The 25,732-nt window shown below is 52.2% G+C and overlaps 15 protein-coding genes across 15 annotated transcripts; 9 read left to right on the top strand and 6 right to left on the bottom strand.

Annotated features, from left to right (window-relative positions):
* Positions 1 to 147: 147 nt before the first annotated feature.
* ASPSYDRAFT_144576 (Zn(II)2Cys6 transcription factor) lies at positions 148 to 2,339 on the top strand (the record flags this gene model as incomplete). The annotated part of the gene is made up of 5 exons (XM_040841446.1): positions 148 to 237; positions 289 to 368; positions 428 to 558; positions 640 to 1,319; positions 1,365 to 2,339. 5 exons carry the CDS (start codon positions 148 to 150, stop codon positions 2,337 to 2,339), a joined length of 1,956 nt encoding a protein of 651 aa, XP_040706419.1.
* A 170-nt stretch (positions 2,340 to 2,509) lies between these two features.
* ASPSYDRAFT_55437 (alpha/beta hydrolase) lies at positions 2,510 to 3,611 on the top strand (the record flags this gene model as incomplete). The annotated part of the gene is made up of 2 exons (XM_040849037.1): positions 2,510 to 3,390; positions 3,446 to 3,611. The coding sequence occupies 2 exons, from the start codon at positions 2,510 to 2,512 to the stop codon at positions 3,609 to 3,611; spliced, it is 1,047 nt and encodes a 348-aa protein (XP_040706418.1).
* A 403-nt stretch (positions 3,612 to 4,014) lies between these two features.
* Positions 4,015 to 6,054, top strand: ASPSYDRAFT_143633 (flavin-containing monooxygenase; the record flags this gene model as incomplete). The annotated part of the gene is made up of 5 exons (XM_040841359.1): positions 4,015 to 4,295; positions 4,359 to 4,643; positions 4,704 to 4,861; positions 4,925 to 5,542; positions 5,588 to 6,054. 5 exons carry the CDS (start codon positions 4,015 to 4,017, stop codon positions 6,052 to 6,054), a joined length of 1,809 nt encoding a protein of 602 aa, XP_040706417.1.
* Positions 6,055 to 6,191: 137 nt separating this feature from the next.
* ASPSYDRAFT_1168066 (uncharacterized protein) lies at positions 6,192 to 7,699 on the top strand. Its single transcript, XM_040840201.1, has 2 exons — positions 6,192 to 6,385; positions 6,455 to 7,699. The coding sequence occupies exon 2, from the start codon at positions 6,455 to 6,457 to the stop codon at positions 7,661 to 7,663; it is 1,209 nt and encodes a 402-aa protein (XP_040706416.1). The 5' UTR covers positions 6,192 to 6,385; the 3' UTR covers positions 7,664 to 7,699.
* A 364-nt stretch (positions 7,700 to 8,063) lies between these two features.
* ASPSYDRAFT_129458 (uncharacterized protein) lies at positions 8,064 to 11,119 on the top strand. Its single transcript, XM_040840530.1, has 6 exons — positions 8,064 to 8,459; positions 8,519 to 9,565; positions 9,634 to 10,047; positions 10,103 to 10,332; positions 10,383 to 10,588; positions 10,645 to 11,119. The coding sequence occupies exons 1-6, from the start codon at positions 8,233 to 8,235 to the stop codon at positions 10,936 to 10,938; spliced, it is 2,418 nt and encodes an 805-aa protein (XP_040706415.1). The 5' UTR covers positions 8,064 to 8,232; the 3' UTR covers positions 10,939 to 11,119.
* On the bottom strand, positions 11,119 to 12,239 carry ASPSYDRAFT_145686 (quinone oxidoreductase family protein; the record flags this gene model as incomplete). Its single annotated transcript, XM_040841551.1, has 3 exons — positions 11,119 to 11,172; positions 11,224 to 11,398; positions 11,461 to 12,239. The coding sequence occupies 3 exons, from the start codon at positions 12,237 to 12,239 to the stop codon at positions 11,119 to 11,121; spliced, it is 1,008 nt and encodes a 335-aa protein (XP_040706414.1).
* Positions 12,240 to 12,534: 295 nt separating this feature from the next.
* On the top strand, positions 12,535 to 13,333 carry ASPSYDRAFT_76408 (uncharacterized protein; the record flags this gene model as incomplete). Its single annotated transcript, XM_040850852.1, has 2 exons — positions 12,535 to 12,749; positions 12,814 to 13,333. 2 exons carry the CDS (start codon positions 12,535 to 12,537, stop codon positions 13,331 to 13,333), a joined length of 735 nt encoding a protein of 244 aa, XP_040706413.1.
* A 417-nt stretch (positions 13,334 to 13,750) lies between these two features.
* On the top strand, positions 13,751 to 14,684 carry ASPSYDRAFT_143637 (fumarylacetoacetate hydrolase family protein; the record flags this gene model as incomplete). Its single annotated transcript, XM_040841360.1, has 2 exons — positions 13,751 to 14,015; positions 14,071 to 14,684. The coding sequence occupies 2 exons, from the start codon at positions 13,751 to 13,753 to the stop codon at positions 14,682 to 14,684; spliced, it is 879 nt and encodes a 292-aa protein (XP_040706412.1).
* Positions 14,685 to 14,744: 60 nt separating this feature from the next.
* On the bottom strand, positions 14,745 to 15,281 carry ASPSYDRAFT_28236 (GFA family protein; the record flags this gene model as incomplete). Its single annotated transcript, XM_040844490.1, has 3 exons — positions 14,745 to 14,823; positions 14,903 to 15,099; positions 15,153 to 15,281. 3 exons carry the CDS (start codon positions 15,279 to 15,281, stop codon positions 14,745 to 14,747), a joined length of 405 nt encoding a protein of 134 aa, XP_040706411.1.
* A 233-nt stretch (positions 15,282 to 15,514) lies between these two features.
* ASPSYDRAFT_1168052 (cupin domain-containing protein) lies at positions 15,515 to 16,485 on the top strand (the record flags this gene model as incomplete). The annotated part of the gene is made up of 1 exon (XM_040840200.1): positions 15,515 to 16,485. Exon 1 carries the CDS (start codon positions 15,526 to 15,528, stop codon positions 16,483 to 16,485), a length of 960 nt encoding a protein of 319 aa, XP_040706410.1. The 5' UTR covers positions 15,515 to 15,525.
* A 168-nt stretch (positions 16,486 to 16,653) lies between these two features.
* Positions 16,654 to 17,877, bottom strand: ASPSYDRAFT_196402 (FAD-dependent oxidoreductase; the record flags this gene model as incomplete). Its single annotated transcript, XM_040843729.1, has 2 exons — positions 17,379 to 17,877; positions 16,654 to 17,322 (listed from the first exon to the last, which is right to left on the bottom strand). Exons 1-2 carry the CDS (start codon positions 17,865 to 17,867, stop codon positions 16,654 to 16,656), a joined length of 1,158 nt encoding a protein of 385 aa, XP_040706409.1. The 5' UTR covers positions 17,868 to 17,877.
* Positions 17,878 to 18,105: 228 nt separating this feature from the next.
* Positions 18,106 to 18,773, bottom strand: ASPSYDRAFT_65734 (VOC family protein). The gene has a single exon (XM_040850324.1). It carries the CDS (start codon positions 18,726 to 18,728, stop codon positions 18,129 to 18,131), a length of 600 nt encoding a protein of 199 aa, XP_040706408.1. The 5' UTR covers positions 18,729 to 18,773; the 3' UTR covers positions 18,106 to 18,128.
* A 67-nt stretch (positions 18,774 to 18,840) lies between these two features.
* ASPSYDRAFT_129452 (uncharacterized protein) lies at positions 18,841 to 21,006 on the top strand. The gene is made up of 5 exons (XM_040840529.1): positions 18,841 to 19,238; positions 19,294 to 19,575; positions 19,629 to 19,804; positions 19,849 to 20,213; positions 20,260 to 21,006. The coding sequence occupies exons 1-5, from the start codon at positions 19,036 to 19,038 to the stop codon at positions 20,896 to 20,898; spliced, it is 1,665 nt and encodes a 554-aa protein (XP_040706407.1). The 5' UTR covers positions 18,841 to 19,035; the 3' UTR covers positions 20,899 to 21,006.
* Positions 21,007 to 21,020: 14 nt separating this feature from the next.
* On the bottom strand, positions 21,021 to 22,895 carry ASPSYDRAFT_196399 (sugar porter family MFS transporter). Its single transcript, XM_040843728.1, has 3 exons — positions 22,717 to 22,895; positions 21,519 to 22,657; positions 21,021 to 21,467 (listed from the first exon to the last, which is right to left on the bottom strand). Exons 1-3 carry the CDS (start codon positions 22,793 to 22,795, stop codon positions 21,147 to 21,149), a joined length of 1,539 nt encoding a protein of 512 aa, XP_040706406.1. The 5' UTR covers positions 22,796 to 22,895; the 3' UTR covers positions 21,021 to 21,146.
* A 1,081-nt stretch (positions 22,896 to 23,976) lies between these two features.
* On the bottom strand, positions 23,977 to 25,637 carry ASPSYDRAFT_76403 (FAD-dependent oxidoreductase). Its single transcript, XM_040850851.1, has 3 exons — positions 25,500 to 25,637; positions 24,520 to 25,450; positions 23,977 to 24,470 (listed from the first exon to the last, which is right to left on the bottom strand). Exons 1-3 carry the CDS (start codon positions 25,569 to 25,571, stop codon positions 24,229 to 24,231), a joined length of 1,245 nt encoding a protein of 414 aa, XP_040706405.1. The 5' UTR covers positions 25,572 to 25,637; the 3' UTR covers positions 23,977 to 24,228.
* Positions 25,638 to 25,732: the final 95 nt, after the last annotated feature.

Genomic DNA, 25,732 nt, shown 5'->3' with positions numbered 1-25,732 from the left:
GCTACCTGGGTAACTTTGCCTCGACCGAACGAGAACGAGACTTTCCTTTACTAGGTTACCGTACACAGCCGAGAGCCCCGCAGTAGCATACACGTCTTCTTATCTCTCGCCCCGGCTCTCAGTCGGTTCTCTCTCTATACTGATGCAATGGACGAGTCTCGATGGGTGCAGTTCTCCGGCCCGGGAGCACCGCGCAAGCGGGCCCAGATTGCATGTGTTTTGTGCCATTCCAAAAAAGTGCGTATCGATAGCGGGAACCCTGTTCATGCGGCGGCTAACAGTTCGCAGACCAAATGTGACCTGAGAGTTAGAATCACTCAAGGCCACCGCAAATGCTCTCACTGCTTCTCCACTGGGAAGGACTGCCGGTATGTCCCGTCCTGCCCATGTCAGTTGATAACGATGAGAGTCCGGACTGACAGCGTAGGCCTCGGCCTTCTAAACGGGACAAAGGACGGCTTGCAGCTGCGATTGAAGGGCCGAGCACCTCTTCGCAGGATACAGTGTGCGATTACTCTATTGGACCCGCGCCCTTCATCGACAACGATGCTGGCCGTAGTGTTGATAGCCCAGGCAATGGCGGAAATGGAGGACCTCCAAATGGACCAGACAACAGCCTTTTTGATCTCAGTACCGAAGCCTTCATGTCGCCTGGTTGGGCACCTCAGCCCCAAGGAAGCGTTGATAACCGTGCTGTAGAAACGGGGATCAATAATGCACAACCAATGCGGAACGGGCTTGCTATCATACCACCAACATCTCTGCCATCACCGCATGACAGCGTGGTCTGCGGAATTCATCCTGTCAGAGGACCAACCAATGCTGCTGCTCCTAGTAGTGGTGGGGCCAGCTCCAGAGGGGACACCAGTCGAGCAGTGTCACAATCGGACCTGCGGCAGAGTTTCATGGAGACATACTTTAACTACTGCTACCCCTGGTGTCCGGTTCTAGACAGGTCAACACTATTAGAAGACCTCGCCCAGTCTCCTATACTGGATAATGCACTTGCGCTTGTGGGAACACATGTTCATCCTCCCCTTATTCCACTGCCAGCGCCTGCAAGCTACTACGACCGCGCACGACGACTCTTCTACGACGATGAAGAGGACAACATTCTCAGCGTTCTAAAGGCAGTCTCTTTGTTCTACTGGTGGGCTCCACGGCCGCCCTCCGTAGCCCACAAGCACTCCTCCTGGTGGTGGACGGGAATCATCATTAAACTTGCCCAGCAGGCTGGCTTTCATCGCGAAACTACTACCGGCAAAGAACGGTCAGACATAGAGTTCGCTTGCAAGCGACGGATTTGGTGGACTGCTTTTGTGAGTGATTCGATTGCGACCAGACTGCTCTCACTGACAGTTCAGGCCCGCGAACGGTTGACGGCAATTTGCCAGGGTAAGCCGTGTCTGATAGACCCTGACGATTGTAGCATGCCACCACCATCGCTCGAAGACTTCCCAGAGCTCGAAGACAAAACCAAGGCCGAAGTATTTATACACTGGGTTCGTCTGTGCACCATCATCGGGCGCATTGCCAAAGAACTGTCGCGACATGCAAACGCATCAACAACCCCTAGGACTGCCCTTCCTGTAGATTTGGGAATGGACGACCTCATTGAATGGATTAGGTCGCTCCCTCAACATTTACAGCTTCCAATCGGTGCAGGCCATACACTTAACTTCAACCGGGACATCCACCAAATGCATCTTCCCTATCTCGCCGTAATCGTAGTCCTTCATCTTACTAGATCAGCCCAATCCCTCCCACAGGCTCTACCGCCAGCCACGCTAGCCGGGTCATGCATTGCACGCATCCTGAAAGACGTCCTAATGCGCAGCGAAATCCGATTCCTAATGCCCATTACTTGCTGGTACGTTGGAACGGGTTTCATCGGGCTCCTGCAAGCCTCCCGGAGCGAGCATCTGAAAGAAGGGGCCCTTGCAGACTTGGAGATTCTCATGTTGGCCATAAAGCAGCTGAAGAACATGTGGGCGACTGCTGCAGTATTCGAGCAGACTTTCGACAGATTGCGTTCCAATAACAGTCGCTGCCTCAGTCCGGAGGAATTCCCAAACCGCCATCTGGGGAACGAACAGTCGACTCGGGCTCTTCATTCGGAGCAGGAGGTGGTCCTACTACAGAGTGGCATCGACTGGATGGAGTACTTTCCATTCGTCACTGCCAAGACAAGCCTTGTTGCTGAGAGGCTGCTGGCCCGCCAGAATATTGATGTTGATTTCTGGAACGGGGTTGATGAGACGGCGTTTAGTTCCATTCCGCATTTTCAAGACTTCATGGGAGGGTTAGATAGTTGGGTTGATCCGGTCTCTTTTATTTGATCTGTGCCGAGCCATACGTCTGTCGGCTAATAGAGTTACTATGATGTATTTATAGCTGGCCTCTATTTAGTACGGCTTAGTCCCATGGCACTTATAATTCCACTGTCAGCCCAAGAAAGGCAGTCTGTGCACCTCAAATCTCCGTTCACGTATTGCTAAATTTCACTCCTATGTGCGATTTCTCTGAGTACGGTATCCCAAGCGAAGAATGGCTCGGCGTCGAGGCCACATTACCAGAGCCGAAACAGCAAAACATAGCCGAGCTGCAAGGGACAACGAATCTCAAGAGGGAGGCTACTGCACAGAGAGACATGGAGCTGGAGGGCCTCTCCGAACAAGTGTCGATGCACGACTACTCTATTCCTACCCGTGACGGTTACGACCTAGAGGGAAGGAGCTATCGCCCATCGGCGGTATGTCCTACCCAGATACTCCCCGTCTATATCCACTTCCACGGCGGCGGATTCCTTTTTGGCACTCTCAGTTCCGAGGATGCGATCTGTTCCCGGCTTGCAATTAAGGCTAAGGCTGTCGTTTTCAACGTCAACTACCGCCATACGCCTGAATATACATATCCCACAGCTTGGAACGATGCAGAGGACGCCCTGTTCTGGGTCTGCGACAATTCGAGTCAGATATACGGTGATCGAGAGAGGATCATAGTCGGCGGTATATCAGCCGGTGCCTGGCTTGCTGCATCGTTAACCCAAGCAGCGGGTTTACACCATCACCATATCATAGGCCAGGTTCTTATGATCCCATGTCTAGTGTACACCAAATGCTACGACTCTCAGCTCCGACAGATCAAGAGTCCCAATGTTTCGTCGTATCGTCAAAATGCTCACGCCCCGATCCTGAATCTCCAAAGGAAACAGCTGTTTGGTGACCTTTTGAAAGTCGAGAGCCCTGACCCAAGGGACAAACGACTTAATCCCGGACTCTTGTCGCCCGCGGAAGCGAGGGGCCTCCCCCCTACTACACTTGGAATTGCAGGTTATGACCCTCTTCGCGATGAGGGCTTGTTATATGGCAAACTACTCGCTGAGAATGGGTACAGTGCCCTACCAATATATATGTAACTGATGAATGAACTGACTGATATGCAGCGTCGCCACCTCTGTTAATGTCTTCAAAGGAGTCCCACATGGTTTCCGACGGTTTGGGGATAAGCTCTCGGTTTGCAAGCGATGGGATGAGGTGATGGTGGAGGGTATTCAATGGGCCTGCACCAAGCCTGCGGCGTCAGGCCAGTTTTCTGTTAATGCATTCTGAAAGGCCATCGTGGTTTAATTCTTGGTGTATCAATGTACGCATTCCTAACCCATTAGAGAACATGGTTTAGTCGCAGGCACGTACACCCATTTGACCCGCGTAGTAGGATGCAAGCTCCGACTACTCATACAACCTCGGCTAGCATACACTTCGCCGCTTCATCTCCAGGTCGTACAATATCTAGGAGGGGCTTCTATGGCCCCGCAAACATGGCAGCCGTCCATCGGCTCTCAGTCGGCTATCCCGATGCGGTAAAACACTTCGTGCGGAGACAACCTAACCGCTACAATACGGATCATTTTAGAGGATGCCTCTGGTGAAGGTGCAAATATATCTGGTCTAAACACCCAACCTTCGACAACGGTGGACGGCACTGCGCCGTTGAAATAGTATATCCAGCAATATGGCACCCTCGGTGATTTCAGAACCAGCGCCTGAGCACATCAGTTCTGGGACGGGCATTCACAACATAAAGGGTCCAGATAATATTCATCTGGACCCGAACTACACCATCCTCGAACAGCCCATCGGCACCCGAAGACCAATCCGGGTAGTATGTCTGGGTGCAGGATACTCGGGGCTCATGATGGGCATTGTCTTCAACGAGAGAATGCAGGATGCAAATGCAGAATTCGTGATTTACGAGCGAAATGAGGATTTGGGGGGGACCTGGTTTGAGAACCGGTAAGTGACTGTACCACAAACCTGAGAGAGGTGGGTGTCTTTTAATGTCAACCGCCGCTATAGGTATCCTGGCTGTCAGTGCGATATTCCTGCGCATAACTACTCGTATAGCTTCGCGCCCAACCCGGAGTGGCCGAACTACTATGCCACTTCCGAGCAGATCCACGCCTACATGAAAGACGTCGCTAAGAGGTACGAGGTTGAGAGATATATCCGGCTGCGGCACTCTGTGGAATCCGCCGTTTGGAACGAGATGAAAGGCAAATGGGAATTACAAGTCAGGTATGGAAACGGCGTCGTGCACAAGGACGAGTGCGATGTTTTCATCAACGCCAGTGGAGTGCTGAAGTAAGCTCTACGCAAAGTACTGTACAGGGGGTTCTGTGGCTGACCTGTATCATCCCTTAGCAACTGGAAGTGGCCTTCTATTGAAGGGATAGAAAAGTTCCGGGGGAAGCTGATGCACTCAGCACGCTGGGACCCGTCTTATGATTTCGCCGGAAAGAGGGTTGCTTGTATTGGGATTGGATCGTCCGGCATTCAGATTGTCCCGAAGCTTGCTAACGGTATTGCCCAGTGTGCTTCTCTTAATGATAGACCCCAGCTGACTAGGAATCGACAACTGCCAGTCGTCCAAAGCATGGACTGTTACGTGCGCACGCAGACCTGGATCAGTCCCGCCCCCGGAATCAACGAGCCGACAGCGAACGACCCCGAAATGGACGAGCAGTACAACTTCTCTGAGACGTCGCTTGAGCTGTTCAAAGACCCCGAAGTCCTCCGCCAATATCGCGCCGCTATGATGGACCGGCGAGCACAGAACTATAATCGGGTTATTGCCGACTCCCCCGGGCAGCAGCAAGCGCAAGATCTCTTCCGGAAATCCATGACTGAGCGGCTTGGGAATAGTGAGAAGGGGAAACGAGTTGCCCAGCTACTGGTGCCATCCTTCCCTGTTGGCTGCCGTCGGCAGACGCCTGGGCCTGGTTTTCTTGAAGCGTTGATACAAGATAATATCGAGATGAGATGGGATGACATTGACCGCATTACGGAGCGAGGGATCCAGACCCGAAATGGAATCGAAATCGAGTATGATGTTATTGTCTGCGCCACGGGCTTTGACACATCGTTCCAACCTGCGTTCCGGCTTGAAGGTAGAAATGGTGTGAACATGGCGGAGAAGTGGACAGACGACATTCCAAAGGCGTATCTGGGAATGTGCGTGCCGGACTTTCCAAACTACTTTTGTACGTCTTCCTGATTACTTTTGATGATCCTTTCTGACACTACAGGCTTTGTTGGGCCTAATTCCCCCTTGGCAAATGGCTCCCTTATCCTCGGGATACAGGCAGTCGCGGCCTATATTTACAAGTGGCTAGACAAAATTCAGACAGAAGGCATCCGCAGCTTTGAAGTTTGTGACGATGTTAACGAAGAATATAACCAGCACGTCCAAAAGTACCTTGAACGCACAGTATGGACAGGAGGATGTCGCAGCTGGTACAAGCGTGGGACGGTCGACGGACCGGTTGTTGCCATCTATGGGGGATCCATCTTCCACCTGTTAGAGGCAATGAAGAACCCACGATGGGAAGACTTCAGGATGGACCGAGTGCCGGAGGCCAGGACCAACCGCTTTGCGTATTTGGGAAATGGTGCCACAGTGCGAGAGGCCAAAGGATGCTCGGTTGGTGCCACACAGACGACCAATTTTGACGAGTTCTGGAATCTCTTTGTGCTCCCACGTATCCATGACTAGGTGTATACCTATATCTTTGAATTGAACTATGGTTGGTTTATCTTGCATCACACTAAAGAGAGAGGATGCACGCAGTGCATGCTTAGCTTGGAATTAGTTTCACAATGGAAAGAATTTTCCCAGGTGGGTACAGAACACTCGGATACATAATCTCCAGATAAAGTCCTCGGTTATAATGTCGCACTGGCTGGCTGCTAACGCTAACAGGAGATACATATATATGGATCTGGGCGCCGGGATTCACATCCAGCGGATTCACGACTTTTCAATCTGGAAATTACAAGCTATTTTGCCCCTCTTCGGACAAGACTAGTATAGAAATCATCAACCGGTATCAACCCCATCTCTCCTAGAAATGTTCCCTAAATTCGCGCATTGCACTAGCTAACGATGCATAAAGATGGATCCCTTTACCCGACTCCCCTGGTTCGCTTTGGAAAGTATTCTGTCTAGTCTTCCAGATTTGTTCTCGCTACGCAGCCTGTATCGTGCATCGCCAGCTGTTGCGGTATTTTTAAGCGAAAATAATGATTTGTTCGCTCAGATTATCGATGCAATCATGGCTCGTCCCTCTCGCGACAGAGGGCTCCTGCCCTACGTTCGCGATCTGGTTAGGCTAGTGATCTTGCTATGGAGCCGACAGTCCGTTGGCACGGATGCTGTGCCCTCATACGCAGAGATACTCAAGAGCATCCGATATGTCGGGGAGCGGCCTTCACGCGAACAGTCACCTGTATTAAAGGCAATACCCCTATCGACACCGTCAGATATACTTTTCAACCTGCTTGACCTAGTGACACAGCTGCGATGTGTCTCCCATCAAGTTTTCCACTCTATGATTGGCAAATGTCTGAAACTCCCTGTCGAGCAACTGCCCCAAAGAGATCTCAGAGCTGAGGGCAAGGGCATGCGAGTAGGGAAATATCTCAATCGCGGGCCCCCCACTGATCCAAGCCAACGCCCACAAGGAGTCCCTTATATCCCCATTAATATCGGATCCCTCACGAGATTAGAGGAACAACGGCTAATCGGTTCTCTGCTGCATGTTGTTATTTTTTACGCGCTGCGCACGGCCCACGCAGAGTCACCGGCAATCTCGGAGATATCACAAAATGCTGACGTTTTGTTAGTCGATAATGTGGACGGCTTCTGGGAGAGATTTCAGACGATCCTTTCGAGCCTTCCAGAGCAGCTCAGAGCCCTTCTTCTTTGGTTGGATGAGCAGGCAGGCGGCCGTGAAAACGTGTTGTCATGGTTGCGCTCTGCTGCACGATTAGACGAGGAGAATTATTACTGCTGCTGGCAATATAGAGTCGTGGTAGATGACCAGGAGGAATGGGATGAAACGAATCTTACAGTCATGCACGGAATATCCCGGGGGTATGAATGTCTGCGGCGAAGCAAGGTATCGATACAATCTCCAATCAGGTACATGGAGCTATCCATCTTTCGTCCGTATGGCCTGGTGTTTTGGGAAACGGACAGGCTGCAGGCGTTGGGATTCCCCATGATGGGGAATCCGATGCCGCTGTGGTTTGCAATATCCTCGATATTCTCAGAACACGACTGGGAAGAAATAATCCAGCAGCAGCAGGCCCGGCAAACCTAATAAAACAATCTATGCACAATGACTAAATTGGTATGTAGAACATCTTGGATCATTTCTACTCAACAGGTGTGACCGCGAAGTAGATACACGGTTCACCATTGGCTCCGAATGCTGTAATCTCTCAGGGTTCTTATAGCCGGTTGCGCCTTGTGCTGAATCAAAAAGCAAATGTAACAACCAAGTTTGACGAGTTTCGGAATCTCTTTGTGTTCCACATATCCATGACTAGGTGGCCTTATTTATCCATGATTATTTGTGGCGGTCAATCATGAACCAGCCACCATCGCAGATATGGACTGTGTCTCCAGAACGCGTATGCTTGCGGCTAGACCACACGCGGGTTGCTGGGCATTGCCTGGAGAGCTAATATTTAGCATGGCGGTAGACCTAGTCTATTATTGGCTGATTATACATTTCAAAAGAGTTTATTGCACGCTTGGAGATCCGGAATCAGGCGGAAAGGGGTGGGAACAAATCTTCCGCCTTATCTCCGCCTCTATCACTTAACTAGGTCGCTCTCCCCGCCGCTGCCGCCTTCTTCCTCCGCCAACTCCGCCAACTCCGCCGTTATGAGCAGCAATACCCCAGCCAAACGCAAAGAACAAGATGGGCCCGGTCCACCACTCCCAAACCCCAAGAAAAAGTCGGTACGTAACCGTGCCTCACTAGCGTGCGAAGAGTGCCGTGCCCGAAAGCGACGATGCGATGGGGCGACCCCGGCCTGCGGAGGTTGCGTGAAGCGCATGTCTGCATGTGTATATGCCTCTGAAATCCATGCCAAGGCATGGCGGGAGACGTAAGTCGTCTGAATCATGATTGAAGATATTGAGAACAGGGGGTTGACTGTCGACGTAGCATGATCCAGTCGTTACGCAGTCGTCTAGAGGAACTCGAAAGGGGAGATGAGTCGCCATCGGCTCCAGAGGTGTCTATATCAAGGGATCAACCTTTTAGTAGAGAATTTGACCGCCCGTGTAACACGGCAGGGGATGGCATTGGGCATGACCGGCCTATTCCAGGAGACGCTGAGCAACTTGCTTCTCCAGCTGCGGACCTTGCAGCCTCCACACCTCAACAGACACCGGCCGCGGTGGGGAGGAGTGGCGCTAACGTTCCGACTTCGAAGTCTACGCCAGCTAGCTACGAACCGGAGGGCCTGGAGCCTAGTAGTGTGGAGCGTCTCATGCGGCCAATCGATCGCGCCATCGGCATGCGCAAAGGCCGTGATATTGCTGTGACTACCACATCCACCCGTCCAGGGACCGAGAACGCCTCTGGAGATCCTCCAGTAGCTGTCAGTACCTGCTCGTGTGATCAGCTACTGGGTTCAACGCGTTGGCGTCTACCCCTACGTCGACACGCGGAAGATTTGGTCACATTGTATTTCACGCGAGTTCAGCGAATGTACCCGATCCTGCATGAGCGCACATTTCGACGACAGTACGAATGTCTATGGCAGTCAGTATCCGGGTCGCGTTCTGGAACGGCAGGCTGCTCTGGACTGTGCAAGCACAAAAATCAAGGGAAGGTATTCCCCGCCACCGTCTACACCGTGTTTTCCCTGGCGTCACTATTCGAATCCAGGACCCCCGAAACGAACACACATCAGGCAGAAGACTACTTCCGCTTAGCCCAGGAGATTGATTTGCTGGATATTCTTGACTGCGAGGTTCGGATTGAGCTGGTCCAGTTGGGCTTGCTCATGGGGTTCTATCTTCTGAGCACGGAACGGTTCTCTAAATGCTGGAACATCACTGGTCTTACCATTCGCATGGCCCAGAATATGGGCCTGCAGCTGGATCTCAACGAGGCGCGGCGAAAGGGTCTCTTTGCTCCAAACTCAACCCAAGTTGACTGCGAGATGCGAAGCCGGGTTTGGTATGGGTGTGTGTTGCTAGATCGGTAGGTAGGGCCGCAGCCTCAGAACAATCTTCCACGGTCTAATTTTGCCTTCCTTTTTTCTAATCTAGAGAGATATCCATGTCCTTCGGACGGCCACTGATGATAGCGAGTGGAAACGAAACAGTTCCCCTTCCACACCCAATAGACGACGATCGGTTGTCTGGGGAATTGGGACAACGAAATACACAGCCAAAGGACATTCCCAGTCTGTTAGAGTCCTATATCCAGACTATAAAGTTGTACGACATCTTGAGAGAGGTCCTCGACCGGGAGGAACTCAAGGGCGCCTCGGATTCCAATCCTGATATCCGGTCGTTGCTAACGCTAGACACGACGATCATGGAGTGGCGGGATAGTCTTCCTCCTCACCTTCAGTACAGTCAGTCCCTTGAAGAAACCCATTTCCAGTCCAGCCAAATTGCAGATCAATATATACTCCCAGGGCTCGACATACGTGGGCAAGCCAAACGTCTTTATGCAAGGTAGCTTTCCGCTCTCGAACAGCCTGTGTCGGTATCAGTTCTAATAAATCATTAGATTCCTTCACGTTCGAGTTCTTATTCTACGCCCTGCGTTGGATCTCCTTTTTCAGCAACAGCAGCACAGCCCGCGGAGAATGACGAAACCCATGGTGGACACGCCTGTTCAAGACCTGCTGCTGGCCAATATAGCTACGCAGTGTTCACTCTCTGCACATAGCTTAGTGAATCTTCTCCATGCCCAGATCCAATCTGAGGACTTGGTGGCTTGGTGGTATAATATAAGCTGTAAATATTCGAGATCCACCACGTATATTGCGCTACTGACTCAATATTAGATTTGCATACTTGCGGTAGCACGCTGCTGATGTCACGCTTATGTTCCTTTGGTGATGGTACCATGGCCAGTGACTTCGCATCCAGTTGGAACGTCTGTCTTCAATGCATCTCGCGATATACAGGAGTGAGCAGCATTGCGAAGAGATCTCTTTCCCTACTCAAAGCTAGCGGCGACTGCTTGCTTCCCGATGACTCCGCCTTGGTGGTGAGTCCATCTATATCCCGAGACACTAGAATATGTCACTTAAATTATTACCACAGGCACCGGCGCCGACACTCCAAATACAGGATACCGGTGCATCACAGAACCCGCCAAATGATACAGCGGAGAGTAGGGCCGAGCAAACATGGCATGTCTCTCAGTCCAGGCTCCAATCACCGCACATAATGGAGGGGTTTGTTTCCGAGCCAGAACTGAGACCTTCCCACTTGGATATTGCAGACAGTGAATTGTGGATCAGCGAGCCCGTTTCAAACTCGTATTGGCCGTTCATGCCCTTCTTATCCCAGCTGGAAGCGTTGCCTCCAGGGCTTGATTCATCTAATCTGCAGTAGTGGGTTCAACGTATCGTCATCCTGTAGGATACAGACTGCGGATCGATTATTACCCTTATCTTAGGGTTGCGTGGGTGACCTTTACGTACGATATCCACTGGACGAACTTCTACCGGGTTGACATCATGTAATGAGGACGATAAGATATTCAGCAGGACAGATAATATAACTTCATTCCAACTACTTTGACGTGCGAAGCAGTAACTTTCCTGTTGTCTTGCGGCCCTGAAGATCCTATTGCGCAGGTCAGTTCCAACACTGTTGCTCTTAACGAGAGAGACACACCTTGTGTGCTTGCTGCACCTCCTCCATGGGATAGATGCCGTGGATATTGATTCTCAGCTTGTGGGCTGTGATCAAATCGAAGAGCTTTTGGGAATAGCGCTCAAACTCCTCCCGGGTCTCAATATATCCAAACAATGTCGGGCGTGCAATTCTGACGCACTTGGGAGACAATAGGCTGCAATAGGTAATTAGTCTCAAGGCAACCCCGTTCTGGTGATGACTGCAGGCTGTACTTACTTCAAAGACAGCGGGGGAACCGGACCACTCGCGTTTCCGAACCAAACGATGGTCCCTTTCCTCTTGACAGCCTTGAGACTGCCCTCCCAGGTGTCCTTCCCGACAGAGTCAAACACCACGTCAACACCCCGTCCAGAGGTAATCCGGTCAACTACCGCCGGCCAGTCCGTGCCTTCCTCACTGCGGTAATCAATAACATAATCCGCCCCAAGGCTCTTGACAAGTGCAACCTTCTCCGCCCCCCCTGCCGTCCCAATCACAACTGCACCGATCTTCTTCAGAATCTGCGTCATTAGAAATCCAACTCCCCCCGCTGCTGCATGAAGCAGAACCCAGTCGCCGCGCTGGACCGGGTATGTCTCATGCGAGAGCGCCAGACAGGTAAGCCCGCTGAGAAAGCTCGCAGTTGCATCCTCATCCGAGATTGCATCAGGAAGCCGCACCGTTTTGGCTGCTGGAACCGCAGTGTATTCCGCATACCCGCCCGTTCCTAGCCAGATGACTCGGTCGCCAATCTTCAGGTTATACTTCTTGGCGTCTGGTCCCATAGCAGCGACTGTCCCGGCAGCTTCGCGGCCGAGGATCTCGGGCTTTGCGGCCGGATAGAGCCCATTGCGGAAGTACGTGTCAATGTAGTTTATTCCGCTGATGTTGTTTTTGACAAGGATTTGGCCTTCCTTCAGGGTGGCAATGGGATACCCGGGACACAATTTCAGTACTTCAGGTCCGCCGACGTCTTCCACCACCACTGCTGTTTGGGTTGGGGGGAGGGAGGCCATCTTGATTGCCAAGTGTACAAGCAAGGAGTAACAATTGATACTCGGAAAATAAGAAATAAAAAAAATAAATATTTGCTTCACAATTGAGTTCTTTAGAAAACATTAACTAATCCCAATTTGTTAGCCACCCCACTGATCGAGAACCGGAGCAGGCGGCGTTGCGGCGGCGTTGCGGTGATAAGCGGGTTGGTGTAGTTACTGCCCGCAGGCGACCTCACTATATGTCTAGATTCCCCAAGTACCCCTTTGCACGTTCTCTACTTTTCACGCACGTTCCCTTATCCTAATAGCCAACATGAGTGATTGCTGCCTCAGAGGTTTCCGCTGGGAAGCCCAGCCCAAGGGCCACCAAACCAGACTCGCCAGCAACAACTGCTACATTACCGGCTCGAACACCAAGAGAGCTGTGATGATCATCCATGATCTGTATGGATGGGAATTCACCAATACACGGTTATTAGCGGACCACTATGCGGATGAGGTCAATGCGACGGTATATGTGCCAGATTTGTAAGTCGCCGGCTTTAACGTGGACACGCATGATCACTTCGTTTCTTTTCTTACGGGTTCTCAGCTTCGGAGGCGACTCTCTTCCCATGCACATTCTCCAAGATAAGAGCGAGTGGCACAAGCTAGATCTGCCGGGTTTTCTAGCCCAGAACTCCAAGGATATTCGCGAGCCCGAAATCACCGCGTTTGCCACCGCACTCCGTGCGCAGTACCAGCGCACCGGCGTAGTCGGATTCTGCTTTGGCGGGTGGGGTGCGTTCCGTCTAGGAGCCAAAGGCAGAGAGCTCGTGGACTGTGTTTCCACTGCTCATCCGAGTCTTCTCGAGGAAAGTGAGATCCAGAGTCTGGGGGTCCCCGTGCAGATTATGGCGCCGGAGGTAGACCCTATGTTTACGCCCGAGTTGAAGGAGTTTGCCAATAGGGTGATCCCAGCGCTGGGAGTTCCCTTCGATTATCAGTTTTTTCCAGGCTTGGAGCACGCGTTTGCTATTCGGGGAGACCCGGGCAATGAGGCAGAGAGAAGAGGGATGATGAGGGCTAAGAATGCGGCTGTTTCATGGTTGAAGGAGTGGTTGCTTGACTAGATACTTTAAGAACAAGATTTCGATGCTTTAAGAATAGGATTTCCCAAAAATTTCCATGTATCTCATTCCAACCTTGCAACAATTAATCCTGTAAAAGAGGCCGGGGCGTTTCGCGAGATAATGATGCAGAGAAATATATTTTCGATGAGCACCGCAGCCAAAACCCTGACATCTGTGATACGTCTATTTGTGTAGTATTGTCGTATCTGGCCCCTTGTTGCACACATAGAGAAAATCCTTAGCCATGTACTTGGATCGCGCAGTCCGGTTTACTCCGTTGCCAGGTGTCCAGCGTGCGGAGATAATGCGGAAGGTTGTGGACATTAAATCGAAGTCACGAATGCATTCATCGCCTCGCCTCCATTGTCTCAAAAAAAAACAAGTCTATCAGTGAAATATTGAAACAAAGGGAAAGGAATGGCATATTCGGAGCGAATAATTCGTTTTCAGGACGAAGCTGGCAACGCCCACTTTGGAGAAGCTCTCTTCGGCTCCAATGATCCCACCTCGATCAACGAACTCGCTGAGAGCGGAGCGCTAAGGGCACGACTGTTAACTGGACCTAGCATCTTCTCCCTGACGTCTTCGACGGAGATAGTCAGAGTGAAAAAAGTCCTGGCCTTGTTGTTGCCCCGTGACGTCCCAATTGTCAAATGTGTTGGGCTGAACTACATGAAGCATAGTGAGTATATCCAGTGATATTTGTAAGGACGAGACAGCTCAGCTGGTGTTTACAGTACAGGAAGGCGGCCGCAAGCCTCCGCCATACCCCTCCATCTTCATCAAGCCCAGTGCATCGGTGGCAGGCTACGGAGAGGATATATCGATTCCCAAGCTCGCCCAGGACGACCAGCTCGACTATGAGGGTGAACTTGCCATTGTCATTGGCAAGACGGGAAAGGACATTCCCAAAGAGCAAGCACTAGACTACGTTGCTGGGTTTGTAGCCGCCAACGACGTCTCTGCCCGGAAATGGCAGCGGGATCCGGCAAAAGCAGGTGGCGTGCCGCAGTGGTGTTTTAGCAAGGGTTTCGACAAGTTTGCGCCGTTGGGACCGATGCTGGTGTCGCCAAGGGTGGTTGGCAATGCAGGGAATCTGCGCCTGCAGACTTTTGTCAACGGGGCTCTGCGCCAGGATACGAATACGGATGACCTGTTGTTTAATACTGAAGCGATCATCTCATTCATCAGTCAGGGGACTACGCTTGAGGCCGGAACGGTGATTTTGACAGGGACTCCAGCTGGAGTGGCCATGGGTATGGAGGAACCCGTGTGGCTCAAGGATGGCGATGTAGTGGAGGTGAAGATACAAGGATTGGGCAGTGTGAAGAATAAGATGGCATTTGAGTAGATATATATGCAGAAGCAGTGGCTGGAAGAAATTACACTCGGCATTTTTGTTTAGATGAACCTAATGCCCAGGCATCCTAGCAAAGGATTTGATCGATTCAGAGGCTGTCTCAACCTTCTTGGAGGCGAAGAACTCTGTTCTGTACGGTAGTAATTTCAATCTTGAAAGTTTCAAACGGCCATTAGAACTGCTCAATACTATCTGGGTTTATCACATACCCTTCCTCGAGCAACGAGGTACGCACAATGAGATGGCTGCCACCATGCTTCATGGGGATGGTCCAGAGCGTACAACCACACTGCGAGCAAAAGACCTTGTGTTTGTCGCTCCCGCTGAGATTGTCGCTCAGGGTCCAGATTTTGGTGAGCTCCTCGCCCTGTTCGACCTCGACCTGTTCTTTCTTGAACTTGGCTGACTGCAGAGGTCAGTGAAGTACAGTGATCATAGCATTGCGCATGGCCATCTTACTATCTGACCAGGTGCCCCTGCATTCTTAGAGCAATGGGCACAATAGCAAATGAAGACACTCTCAGGATCCCCATGGACCTCAAACTGAACACCCTCACAAAGACACGCTCCTTTGATGTGAGGTGCCATGGCTGCGGATTGGACGACTGAACCAGTATTTGCCCTAAATTCAACCTCGATATGCACTGCCGCCGGCATTTATTTTCCTGTCAGTTCCTCTCCGGGTAGCGGGCATTCGCCGAGCACTCTCCGCCGTAAATCCGCCACTTCTCACGCAGTAGAAAAGTGTACTAGTTGCCTATGATATAACCGCAGGCACCCCGACTGAAAAATTGTGGAGTACACCCTATAATCCTATCTCGAGAAACACACGATGGCCGCTACCACCACCACGGAGCAATATTACAACTCCCTCTCTGACAAAAATGTCTCCCCGCTCTGGACCGTGATGGACAGAATGGTCCCTCCCCGGCCAAATCCCAAGGCAGCGGTAACTCTGTGGGAGTATAGCGCACTCCGCGCGCCTCTCATGGAGTCAGGGGCGCTCATAACCGCCGAGGACGCCGAAAGCCGCGTCCTAATGCTCGTGAACCCCCAACTTGGGGCTCCTTACACAACAGACACCATCTACGCGGGTCTCCAGCTCATCCTCCCCGGCGAAACAGCCCCTGCACACCGACACATGGCGTTTGCACTTCGATTCATCGTCGAGGGTAGGAACGGGTTCACCGCTGTTGAGGGTAACAAGCTCATCATGGAGCGCGGCGACGTCATCCTGACTCCTAGCTGGTGCTGGCATGACCATGGCAATGAGGGGACTGGTCCGATGGTGTGGCTTGACGGTCTGGATTTACCACTGTACCGGTCCCTTCCTATCAATTTTGCGGAGAATTACCCTCAGCCGAGATATCCCAGCAAGTTAGTTGAGGAGAGCAACTTGAGGATTCCGTGGTCGGCTGTTGCAGATCGCCTGGATGCGAACATGGAGACGGAGTCCTATGCGATGTACCAGTACGAGTTTGGTCGTGATGGGTTGCCCCTCTCGCGGACCGTCTCGGCGCAGGCAGAGCGGGTGGCGAGCGGGACTACCTCGCCCAAATCACAGGAGACATGTTCGTTCGTGTATCATGTTTTTGAGGGAGAAGGGTATTCGCTTGTTGTCGTCCCCGGTGGGAAGGAAGAGAAGATTGCGTGGAAGGAAAAGGATACATTCAGTGTGCCCAGCTGGTGTGCCGTTTCTCATACCTGTACCATGGAGAGTGGACAGGCCTATTTGTTTGCGATTCATGATCGACCAATTGTGGAGGCATTAGGATTGTTACGACGACAGTAGAGGAAAGGAGCCTTTGTTTTGTGAGATATATAGGCCATTTGTATGTGAAAGAAATCACCTGCTATCCATCCCACTATACTTTCCACTATTGCTTTCTAAGGGGATCCAGTATACATAATGTAAAGAAAATATGGCAAAAATGGTAGAATAGGCATCTTTCTGGCAATCCTATATAAAATCGGTTGTCCCAATCAGCGCCTTTCCGGAGCTCATCACATCCAAGAAGCCCCTTGGCGAGTCATCTTGAAAGAACATCTCCCCACTCAACAAGCTGCGTGAAACTACATCAATCGCGAACGGGAACATCTCCTTCTTATAAGCAGCGATGGCCTCATCTGTAATCCCCATCTCCTTCAACTTGCCCGCCAGGATGATCGAGTCACGCATCGCGCAGTTCACCCCGTCTCCGACAAATGGGGTTGTAACGTGTGCGGCGTCGCCAATCAACGTTACTCCAGGGACAGAAGTCCAGTTCAGATGCTCCGTGGGCATGTAGTACATCAGCCATGGACGGAAGGGCCCATCGCTTTGGCGGATAATCTCCTGCATTTCCTTGGTGTAAGAGCCGAAGTACTCCGAGCTCAGGAGCAGCTGCTTGGCCGCTACATGGTCCGTCCAGTCTATGTGTGTGGCGAAGGACTCGGGCTTTTGGAGGCCGATGTCGACACGGTAGTGGCCGTCTCCCTGGCGCGAATTGAACATGTGGACTCCCTTGCCCATGACAATCATGGAGCCCTTGCCAGCGATGGCCTCCATCTGGGGGTGGAAAGGGTTGCCAGGGAGGATTTTGGTGGTGATGTACAGTTTGTCCGAGTACACGGGGACTGCGGATGTTACCTGGGTGTATATGTTCATTCAATAACAGCGGTAGTTGTTGAAAAGGACAAACTCACCAGCTGTCTGATCTTACTGTATGTACCGTCTGCACCAACGACGAGCTTAAACCCCGTCGCCATCGTGCCATCCGTAAAGCTCAGCACTACCTGTCCATCCTCCCTCCTCCCTGCCTTTTCGACACCCTTACCCCAGACAATCCTCTGGTCTGGAATCCCAGTCAACAGCACCTTCCGGATCGCCCAGCGATCAATCTCCGGCGCATCGCGTCCCCTGCCGAACTCGAACACCTTCTCACCTCGATGGTTATAGAGAAGGTGGATCGTCGCGTCCCCGGTGCGCGAGTGCTTCTGGAACTCCGCAAAGACGCCGGCCTCGCGCATGGCGCGCTGGCCGCTTCCGGGATGCAGATCCAGACACCCCCCGCGCGGAGCTACATCGCGCTGGCTGCGTTCGTAGACGACGTAGTCAAGGCCGTTCTGCTCCAGGATGGCGGCGAGAGCCAAGCCGGATGGACCGGCTCCAACGATAGCGATGGCGGGGGCCATGGTTGGGTTCGTTGAGTGGGATAAATAACAGGGCAGATAGCGGAGAACTGATGCAAACAAGCCTACCCACGGAAACCTCTGCTTTTCTTTAATAGCTTTGGCAGATCCACAACGCGGGCTCAACATTGCGGACTCGGGAAAGCCTTGCGGGCAACCGGCGGAGTTAGTGCGGATGAGCTACAACTCGTGGAAGAAGGGGAAGAGTTAGGACAACAAGTTGACTTGATAATGACGGTGTGCTATTTAACATACATCCTCTCACTATTCGCTAAAGTAGATCGAGTTCTCCCATCGCAACAACCGCTGCCCGATGACCGGTCGCTTCTTGATCTCCGCCTCGTCTTCTCCGCTGCGAACCCGTCGAAGCCATTCATCGACGTCGATATCCACGCCAATGGGGTTCCGAGCATACTCCTCACTGGCCATAAAGTCGCGGGCCTCCGCCGAGGTCGCAAAGTTGTCCACCTGCAGCTCGAACTCGTTGCCGTCCGGGTCAAAGTAGTACATGCTGGTGCTGATTCCGTGGTTGACGGGCCAGTGCGGGAGAATGCCACGCGCCTTCTTCTGCTCGTAGCTGGTCGCCAGGTCTGCCAGACTGTTCAGCGTAAACGCGATGTGGTAGATTCCCGCCGCAGTCTTCCGGTCTTCGATGTGTCTATGAGTCGGATCGTTTACGATCACGAGGCGGTGGTGCTCATCGTCGTAGGCGATGAAGGCCGCCTTTTCGTTGCGGAGAACGGTGCGGCCGCCGAAAAAGTCCAGGTGCCACTGGACCATCTTCTCAAACTTGTCTGGGGTGGTGCGAAGGCCGAAGTGGCCCATGCTGGAGGGGCTGATAAGCTTGGTCTCGGAGGTGGACATGGTGGTCGAGAAGCGCGACAGGCAAGAATTGCTATGAAACCTGCTAGAGAAATCCGGGCTTCAACGTTGATGGTCTTCTGGTGTTCTGGTGTGATGCACTGTGGTTTTATGACCAGGAGCCATCCTCACAGCGTAGGAAGTAGACGAGAGGCGGCGGAGCTGCGGATATAAGGCGGACCTTCACCCTCAACAACCTCCTGCGCCGCAGCTGCGGAAATAGGCCGTGACATGCCTTTTAACAGTTGAATTCAAGTGCTATATGACTGCATAGACAGACTAGACGCATTATACCACCAATTGCCCCATCATGTCTGAGGAATTGCATGAAATCACCCAGCACGCGACCATCGGCCCTATTAAGGGGCTACGCAAGGGCTCCGGCGTGGTCCAGTATCTAGGTGTTCAGTACGCTACTCTAAAGGACCGATTTGCCCGGGGAGAGCTGCTGGAGTCGTATTCCGGAAGCCATCCCAGCAAACAGGGAGGATCTCTGAATGCCACTAGGATTGGGTACGAAGCGTCATTTCATCTTCCCGGTTGGAGACCAACTAATGTAGCGGACCAGGCCAGTTCCAGTCAGTCCGGAGAATGGCTGTGAGTGGGAGCAGACCTTACTTCAACATCCCCTTCCATTTGGCGAGTATCCCCAGTCCGATACCGAGTGTTTAACCCTGAATATCGCCGTCCCATCGTGCAACCCACGTACCAGACTCAGACTCCCAGTGCTGGTGTTCGTCCATGGCGGAGCCTTTGCAACTGGCAGCAGCTCATATCCCCAGAATGATCTTGCACGTATTGTGCAGCTTAGTTCGGATATCAACAAACCGATGATTGCCGTGGGCGTGAAGTAAGCCTCCTTGATTCGCTAGTCTAGATCAGTTACTTATATGCCCTCGAAAGCTACCGTCTAGGGGCACCAGGATTCCTCTACTCGTCCACCATGGAAGCAGCTGGATACAAACCAAACAATGGTCTCGACGACCAACGACTGGCACTGCGCTGGGTCCAACGCCATATTCCAGGCTTTGGAGGAGATCCGCAGAAGGTGACATTTATGGGCGAGAGTGCTGGCGGCGGTATGTTTGCTTCAAACAGAGGTTACAGAAACTAATATAACCAGCCTCCGGATGCTTCCATCTGCATTCTGCAGCGCCGCTTTTCCACCAATTCATATCCATGAGCGGGACATCGCTTCTGCGGGCACGAAGTCCAGAGGTTCTTGAAAGGTCATTCGCCCGCGTCACCGACATATTTGGCATTAACGACTTGACCCCGCAAGAACAAGTCCAGCATCTCCTCAAGGCCCCCATAGACGATTTACGAGCGCGAGTGGGACGGCAGGTCCCGCTTGGACCGATGGTGGACGGCGATATGATCCATGAAACGACCACGTTCCAGGCACTGGCTGGCCGCTCGGACTTTGAAAGGCTATTTCCCGGAGCAGGACACTGCCAGAGAATCCTGGTCGGTGACTGTCAAATGGATGTAAGTATACATACATATCTTTCCTCACCTCGAACTGACACAATAGGCCGCGGCACTTGCTCCCCGTCTGGAATCTCGCACCGACATCTTGCCCCAAACCCTAGTCAATTGTCTCCTCCGGGTTTTGAAACCTACAGATACAGATACCGCTACGGCCGTAATCGCTGCCTATGGCCTGGACGATGGTTCCATGGCAACAACACAGACCTCCACTGAGAGAGTCCTCAACGTCGGAAACGATGTGTGTTTCGCCGTTGCAGCACAGGCGTTTGCCCGGGCCTGGTCACTCGCCGGACATGAAGCCTTTTTATACCGCTTCAACTGTCCCAACCCGTGGAATGGGGTGTGGAAAGGTTACGCAACGCATATTCTAGACCTCGCATTCTTGCTGCTCAACTACAACGAATACCTCTCTCAGGGCCAGCGGGAAAATGCAGAACGATTTGCTAAGGATGTTATCACGTTCGTGCATGGGGGTGAGCCATGGATGGCATACCGTAGTGGGATCCAGGAGGGGTCGATGGTGTATGATGCTCCGGCAGAGGGCGATCTGGACAGGTCGGAATATGTCGGGTGGGAGACACCGCAGTTGACAGGGAGACGAGATATCATGCAGAGCATTGACGAGCCAGGTTTACTGGATAGAATGATGGAGGGCTGGCAGCTATTCATGGCACAGAAATAAGCTGGATAAGAAAGAGAGAGCCGCTGTAGTGCAGTCTGATAAAGCATTCCGGAAGTTCAGGTACCGAAACCATTTTGTTAAACAATCCCCGTTGTCCGGGGTACCTACACAATATATCTAGAGGAGGAAGGTATATCAGATTCAATTTATGAAGCTCTTAGGATAAATTACATTATCTGCCACTGTTGTAGTCAGAGACATATTGCCAACCCGTGAACCCGCATAACAAACTTCACAGCGCCAATTTATCAGTGCCCAGCCTCCTTTTCCTGCTCTGCATGCGTCGTATTATTCTTCTGCAAGGTACTTTCTATGTCCGCGCGTCTCTGCTCTTCATTGACTGCGCCAAAGAGCAGGTCCATTTCCTCTAGGGTCCGGCCCTTGGTCTCCTTGAGGAAGAAGGTGACAAAGACGCCCATGGCAGTGCAAAAGATTCCGAACATAAGAAAAGTCTTCCAGCCAATATTGTTAACAGCACGCGGGGTGATCTCAGTAATTACAAAGTTGAAGAGCCATTGGGTGGCCGCTCCGAGGCCGACACCGTATGAGCGCAGTCTTGTCGGGAATATCTAAACAAGAGTTAGTTAGGGTACCATGAGCAAAGCTCAGACAGCACATACCTCGCTCAGATACACCCAAGGAGTGGGGCCCCATGAGAACGAGTATCCAATCACGTAGAGGTAGATCATCGCCACCATGGCAGTCGAAGCCCTGGAGACACCTTCAACGTCCGGGTCTGGAGGATGCGTAGCAAGCACCGCGCCAATTATAAACATCATGCTGGCCATCCATGCAGCGCCGCCTATTAAACTCCTCTTGCGACCCCAGCGATCTATGCCTATAAGCAGAAAGATGCCCGTGGCGACGACCTTGACAGTTCCGTAGATACCCGTGGCAAACAGCGATGCATTCGAATTGCTAACACCAACAGATTGGAAGATCTGAGGAGCGTAGTAGCCGATACTATTGGTTCCCGAGAACTGCTGCCAGAACATGATAGTAAAGGCCAGGAAGAAGCGGTAGCGGTTGCTCTTCTGCAAACACTCCTTCCAAGTCACCCCCTCGGTGGCGGCGGTTTCTTCCTCGATCGCAGCGTGAATCTCGGCAATTTCCTTCTGCACCGCCTCGCTATCCTCTGGTTCATTGCGGATATACGCGAGGGAGTGAGTGGCTTCCTCACGGCGGCCCTGTTTCATCAGCCAGCGTGCAGATTCCTTGAGGAAGAACAGCCCTATCAACAGCAAACCACCCGGGATAAGTTGAATGGCAACGGGGATCCGCCACTGGCTCGTGCCTTGAGGAACATGCAGTGCGACGCCATAACCCAGCCAGTAGGCAAAAGTGCTGCCAATCACCAAGAACTCCTGGAACAGACCGGCAATCCGGCCGCGTTGTCGTGGAGGGCAGTTCTCGCTGACGAAGACGGGTGTGATACTGGACATTCCACCGACACCGAGGCCTGCGACAACACGACCGCCATAGATCATGCCGATTCCATGGTGGGCGCCAACTTGGATTGCAGCCCCCAGTAGGAAGACCAAGGAGAATATCATGAGCGAGTATCGACGACCGACGCGATCGTTTATATAGGCGGCAAAGATGGACCCGAAGAAACAGCCCGCAGTCAACAGACTAACGACATTTGAAGACACATGCGCGTTTTCGTCCGACGCGAACCCAGATTCTCCGAGTGGGAGGCGGAAGTCAATCTTGAAGCTGTCGAGGGCCAGGACTGAGCCCATTACACCCGTGTCATATCCTAGGTTTCAAACTTTGATTAGCATCGCAGTGCGCAGATCGAGGCCTTGGAGGACGAACCAAAAAGTAAAGAGCCCATGTAGGCGACCGAGGTGAGTATATACACTCGGTAGTTCTTCAGAAAGCGTGTCTGGACCATGATGGCGGCGTGTCTCGCAGTATCGAGTGACGAGAAGACTTGGAGACTGGAAGCAGCATCGACCCCAGACGGACCTTCATATACCCGGTCCTGGTAAGTGTCGGCAACGGTATTGACCAAGGAGGGACAGGGGCCGGCTGCTGCTGGCTGGGGTTAGCGACAAAATGGCGCCACCCGCTGGCTCGCGGGGTATGAGGTCTTACCACCAACTCCAATTGGCGTTGTTGGACATCCAACGCTAGACCAAGGCAACGGAGGCAATCAACGGCCAGCTATAAAAGAATCGGCTATTGTATGAATAATTACCAACAAGGGCCAGTCAGATATTGGGAATAGTTGCCGATGAACACTGGCTTCCAACTATTCTCTATACTGCGAGAGAAACTTTAAACCCCCATGGACCCGTACCGTCGGACCGGCATAATGGGTACCATTATTTGCAAGTCTTTCCATATAATCTGTCCATCCGTTGCCATCTCCGTCATCGTGAAGGTGCGGACCCTAGGGCGGCCTGGACGGGAGTTCGACATTTCTTGGGGTGCAGACTGGGGTAAACAGATAAACATGGAGAAATGACAGCGCGGGGGTGGGTACTGGTTGACCCCGGTGATCTTAGAACGGTGCATCCTACTGCATGGGATTATAGTCTGTCGACCTTGGGTGATCGCCAGGATTCTGGTCCAACACCAGGGAAGAAACTTAATCATCAATAGCCGGTTGTTAAGCCACCGCATGGACCTACAGCTATAAATCCGCCAATAGAGCGAGCAGTTCATTTGCCGTCAACAACAACCTTGTATCCACAACCCAATCGCCTGCTGGGTACAGCAGATGAGGCAAATGACAATTTTCTGGATTACATAAATATTTCTCTAGTTATTAACCTATTATATATTTTAATGATCTTATTATTGTCAAGTATCTTGGAAAGTTTTTCTATCTGTTGGAGAATGCATTTGTGTAGTATGCTATGAGATACAGCCCACTATATGACTTCAAGGATAGCAGTGACGTCCATACCATTTAGTTCCCAATCCAAGCATAACACGATACAATAATGGCGTCAACCCTCGGTATCCGTGGCCACAACCCGTGCAATAAATGTACTGTTTGTTGTGCTGAGAGCATGGAAGTCGTCGGATGAGTGGTGGCTCATGCGTAAGATGATATCTGTCATGTATGCTGTTTAAATTTGTCAATTTCCCAAGCCTTTAACTTTCTATATATCCTCATAGAGCTGCACCTTTTAATATAATTCGGGAGATAGGCAACTTCAGTAGCCAGGGATGTAAATAGAGAACGACATGATATCTTTACGTCCTATTGTTGCAGCCCTCGATACTCCTAACCCTAAGTCCAGTTCAGAGCTACACACTGCACCCTAACCGGCCCTGGCGACAGTGATAATTTCTTTTCTTCTCAACTACCAAAGTCTACTCACCCTCAATCGATCGCTTCGTCAAAATGGCCGACTCTTTGTTCAGCCGCTCCCATGTATGCGCATCATGACAGGCTTGTCGACTCAGTCGAACTGCACGCCTCGTTCGCTTTCTCATCTCCACCTCATACTCATCCAGCGCCTGCTTCGCGGTCGCCTGGCCGCTATAAATCCTACCGATGGCCTGAACGAGGTTGAATGCGTCCAGCAGCCCATGGTTGGCAGCCTCACCACGATCTAGACAAGTCAGCATGTGAAGACAAGACAATAACAGAAACAGACATACACATCGTCATCGCATGCGCTGCATCACCAGCAAGAGTCACCCTCCCATCCCGGTTATCCCAGTCCAAGCACTCCCAATCCGCCAGAGTGATCTCAGTGACGGGCGTTCCCTGCGGAATATCCTGCACAACCTTGCGCAAGAACGGCGTAAACCTGTCCGCTCTTCTCTTCATATTCGCTAGTCGCCCCTCGTCTGTACTCGCCACTTCGTCGCCCTCCGACCTCACCGGCCAGGACATACAGACCTGCGCCCGGAAGCGCTCGGCGCCTGTCCCAGCCGTCCCGTTCCCAAGCGGCGTCTCCAGCATCGAGAACCAGAAAAATGTCCCTGATTCCGGCTCACACCCTTGGAAGAGCAGCGGGTCCATAGATCGGAGCGGTTGGACCTCAGCCGGCGTCAGGTCCACAGCGACCCCTGTGAACCGGATGGGAAGCTGCTCGTTGCTGTATGCATCAGGCCGCAGCACGCGGCGGACGATGGACCGGCTGCCCTCAACTCCGATAACCATCTTCCCCGTCACTCTTCCCTCGCCGTCACTGTCGCTATTCTCATTCTCGCTGTCAAATACGAGGCGCACACGATCTGGCGGGGTACTACTAGTATCTACACCAACGACCCTCTTGCCCCAATGTACATGGTCCTCAATCCCAGCCAGCAGCGCCCTGCGCATTCCCTCGCGACTGACACGCCATCGCGCAGACGGGGGGATTTTGAATCGCGGCTCGCCGGTAGCCAGGTTGATGAATAGGAAGGTTCCATTATCGTGCCTCGCCACGTCCGGATCAACCTGCACCGCTTGGATGCGCGCGAGAGTCTCGTCCGGCACGATCTGGCGCAGGTACTCGAGGGCCCAGTGCAGTGTGATGGCCCAGCCTTGGCCGCGGGCGTCTGGGGTTGGGTCGCGCTCGTAGATTTCAAAGGGGATGCCTTTCTGGGAGTTGTTAGATGGTTTCACATGGGTGGTCGCGGAATTTACGTGCCTTCTTCAGCGCCTGGCCCAGGGTTAGGCCGACGATACCGGCGCCCACGATGAGAATTGGTTCGCCAGGCATACTGTGTTTGTTATTTGCGGTTGGATGTATGAGCGAGCTGAGTGTAATATAGCTGGGCTATCACGGTCGTATCCGATCTGTCGGACCGTCGCATAGATACCATGCGGGGTAGGACGATCCTATCCAAATTACTTTATTATAGGTGTTAATTTATTCTCGGG

The sequence above is a fragment of the Aspergillus sydowii genome (genome assembly GCF_001890705.1).
Source record: "Aspergillus sydowii CBS 593.65 unplaced genomic scaffold ASPSYscaffold_2, whole genome shotgun sequence".
Taxonomy (NCBI): Eukaryota; Fungi; Ascomycota; class Eurotiomycetes; order Eurotiales; family Aspergillaceae; genus Aspergillus; species Aspergillus sydowii.
This window is presented reverse-complemented; position numbering and strand designations above follow the sequence as displayed.

Coding starts and splice junctions, on each gene's coding strand:
- ASPSYDRAFT_1168066 (XM_040840201.1), top strand. CDS start 6,455: ATGGATCCCTTTACCCGACTCCCCTGGTTCGCTTTGGAAAGTATTCTG.
- ASPSYDRAFT_129458 (XM_040840530.1), top strand. CDS start 8,233: ATGAGCAGCAATACCCCAGCCAAACGCAAAGAACAAGATGGGCCCGGT. Junction 8,460..8,518: donor GCCAAGGCATGGCGGGAGAC/GTAAGTCGTCTG, acceptor CTGTCGACGTAG/CATGATCCAGTCGTTACGCA. Junction 10,333..10,382: donor TTGGTGGTATAATATAAGCT/GTAAATATTCGA, acceptor ACTCAATATTAG/ATTTGCATACTTGCGGTAGC.
- ASPSYDRAFT_65734 (XM_040850324.1), bottom strand. CDS start 18,728: ATGTCCACCTCCGAGACCAAGCTTATCAGCCCCTCCAGCATGGGCCAC.
- ASPSYDRAFT_129452 (XM_040840529.1), top strand. CDS start 19,036: ATGTCTGAGGAATTGCATGAAATCACCCAGCACGCGACCATCGGCCCT. Junction 19,805..19,848: donor GGGCGAGAGTGCTGGCGGCG/GTATGTTTGCTT, acceptor TAATATAACCAG/CCTCCGGATGCTTCCATCTG. Junction 20,214..20,259: donor TCGGTGACTGTCAAATGGAT/GTAAGTATACAT, acceptor CTGACACAATAG/GCCGCGGCACTTGCTCCCCG.
- ASPSYDRAFT_196399 (XM_040843728.1), bottom strand. CDS start 22,795: ATGGTCCAGACACGCTTTCTGAAGAACTACCGAGTGTATATACTCACC. Junction 22,658..22,716: donor CATGGGCTCTTTACTTTTTG/GTTCGTCCTCCA, acceptor TTTGAAACCTAG/GATATGACACGGGTGTAATG. Junction 21,468..21,518: donor CTTGGGTGTATCTGAGCGAG/GTATGTGCTGTC, acceptor ACTCTTGTTTAG/ATATTCCCGACAAGACTGCG.
- ASPSYDRAFT_76403 (XM_040850851.1), bottom strand. CDS start 25,571: ATGCCTGGCGAACCAATTCTCATCGTGGGCGCCGGTATCGTCGGCCTA. Junction 25,451..25,499: donor TGGGCCAGGCGCTGAAGAAG/GCACGTAAATTC, acceptor AACAACTCCCAG/AAAGGCATCCCCTTTGAAAT. Junction 24,471..24,519: donor AGCGCATGCGATGACGATGT/GTATGTCTGTTT, acceptor TGACTTGTCTAG/ATCGTGGTGAGGCTGCCAAC.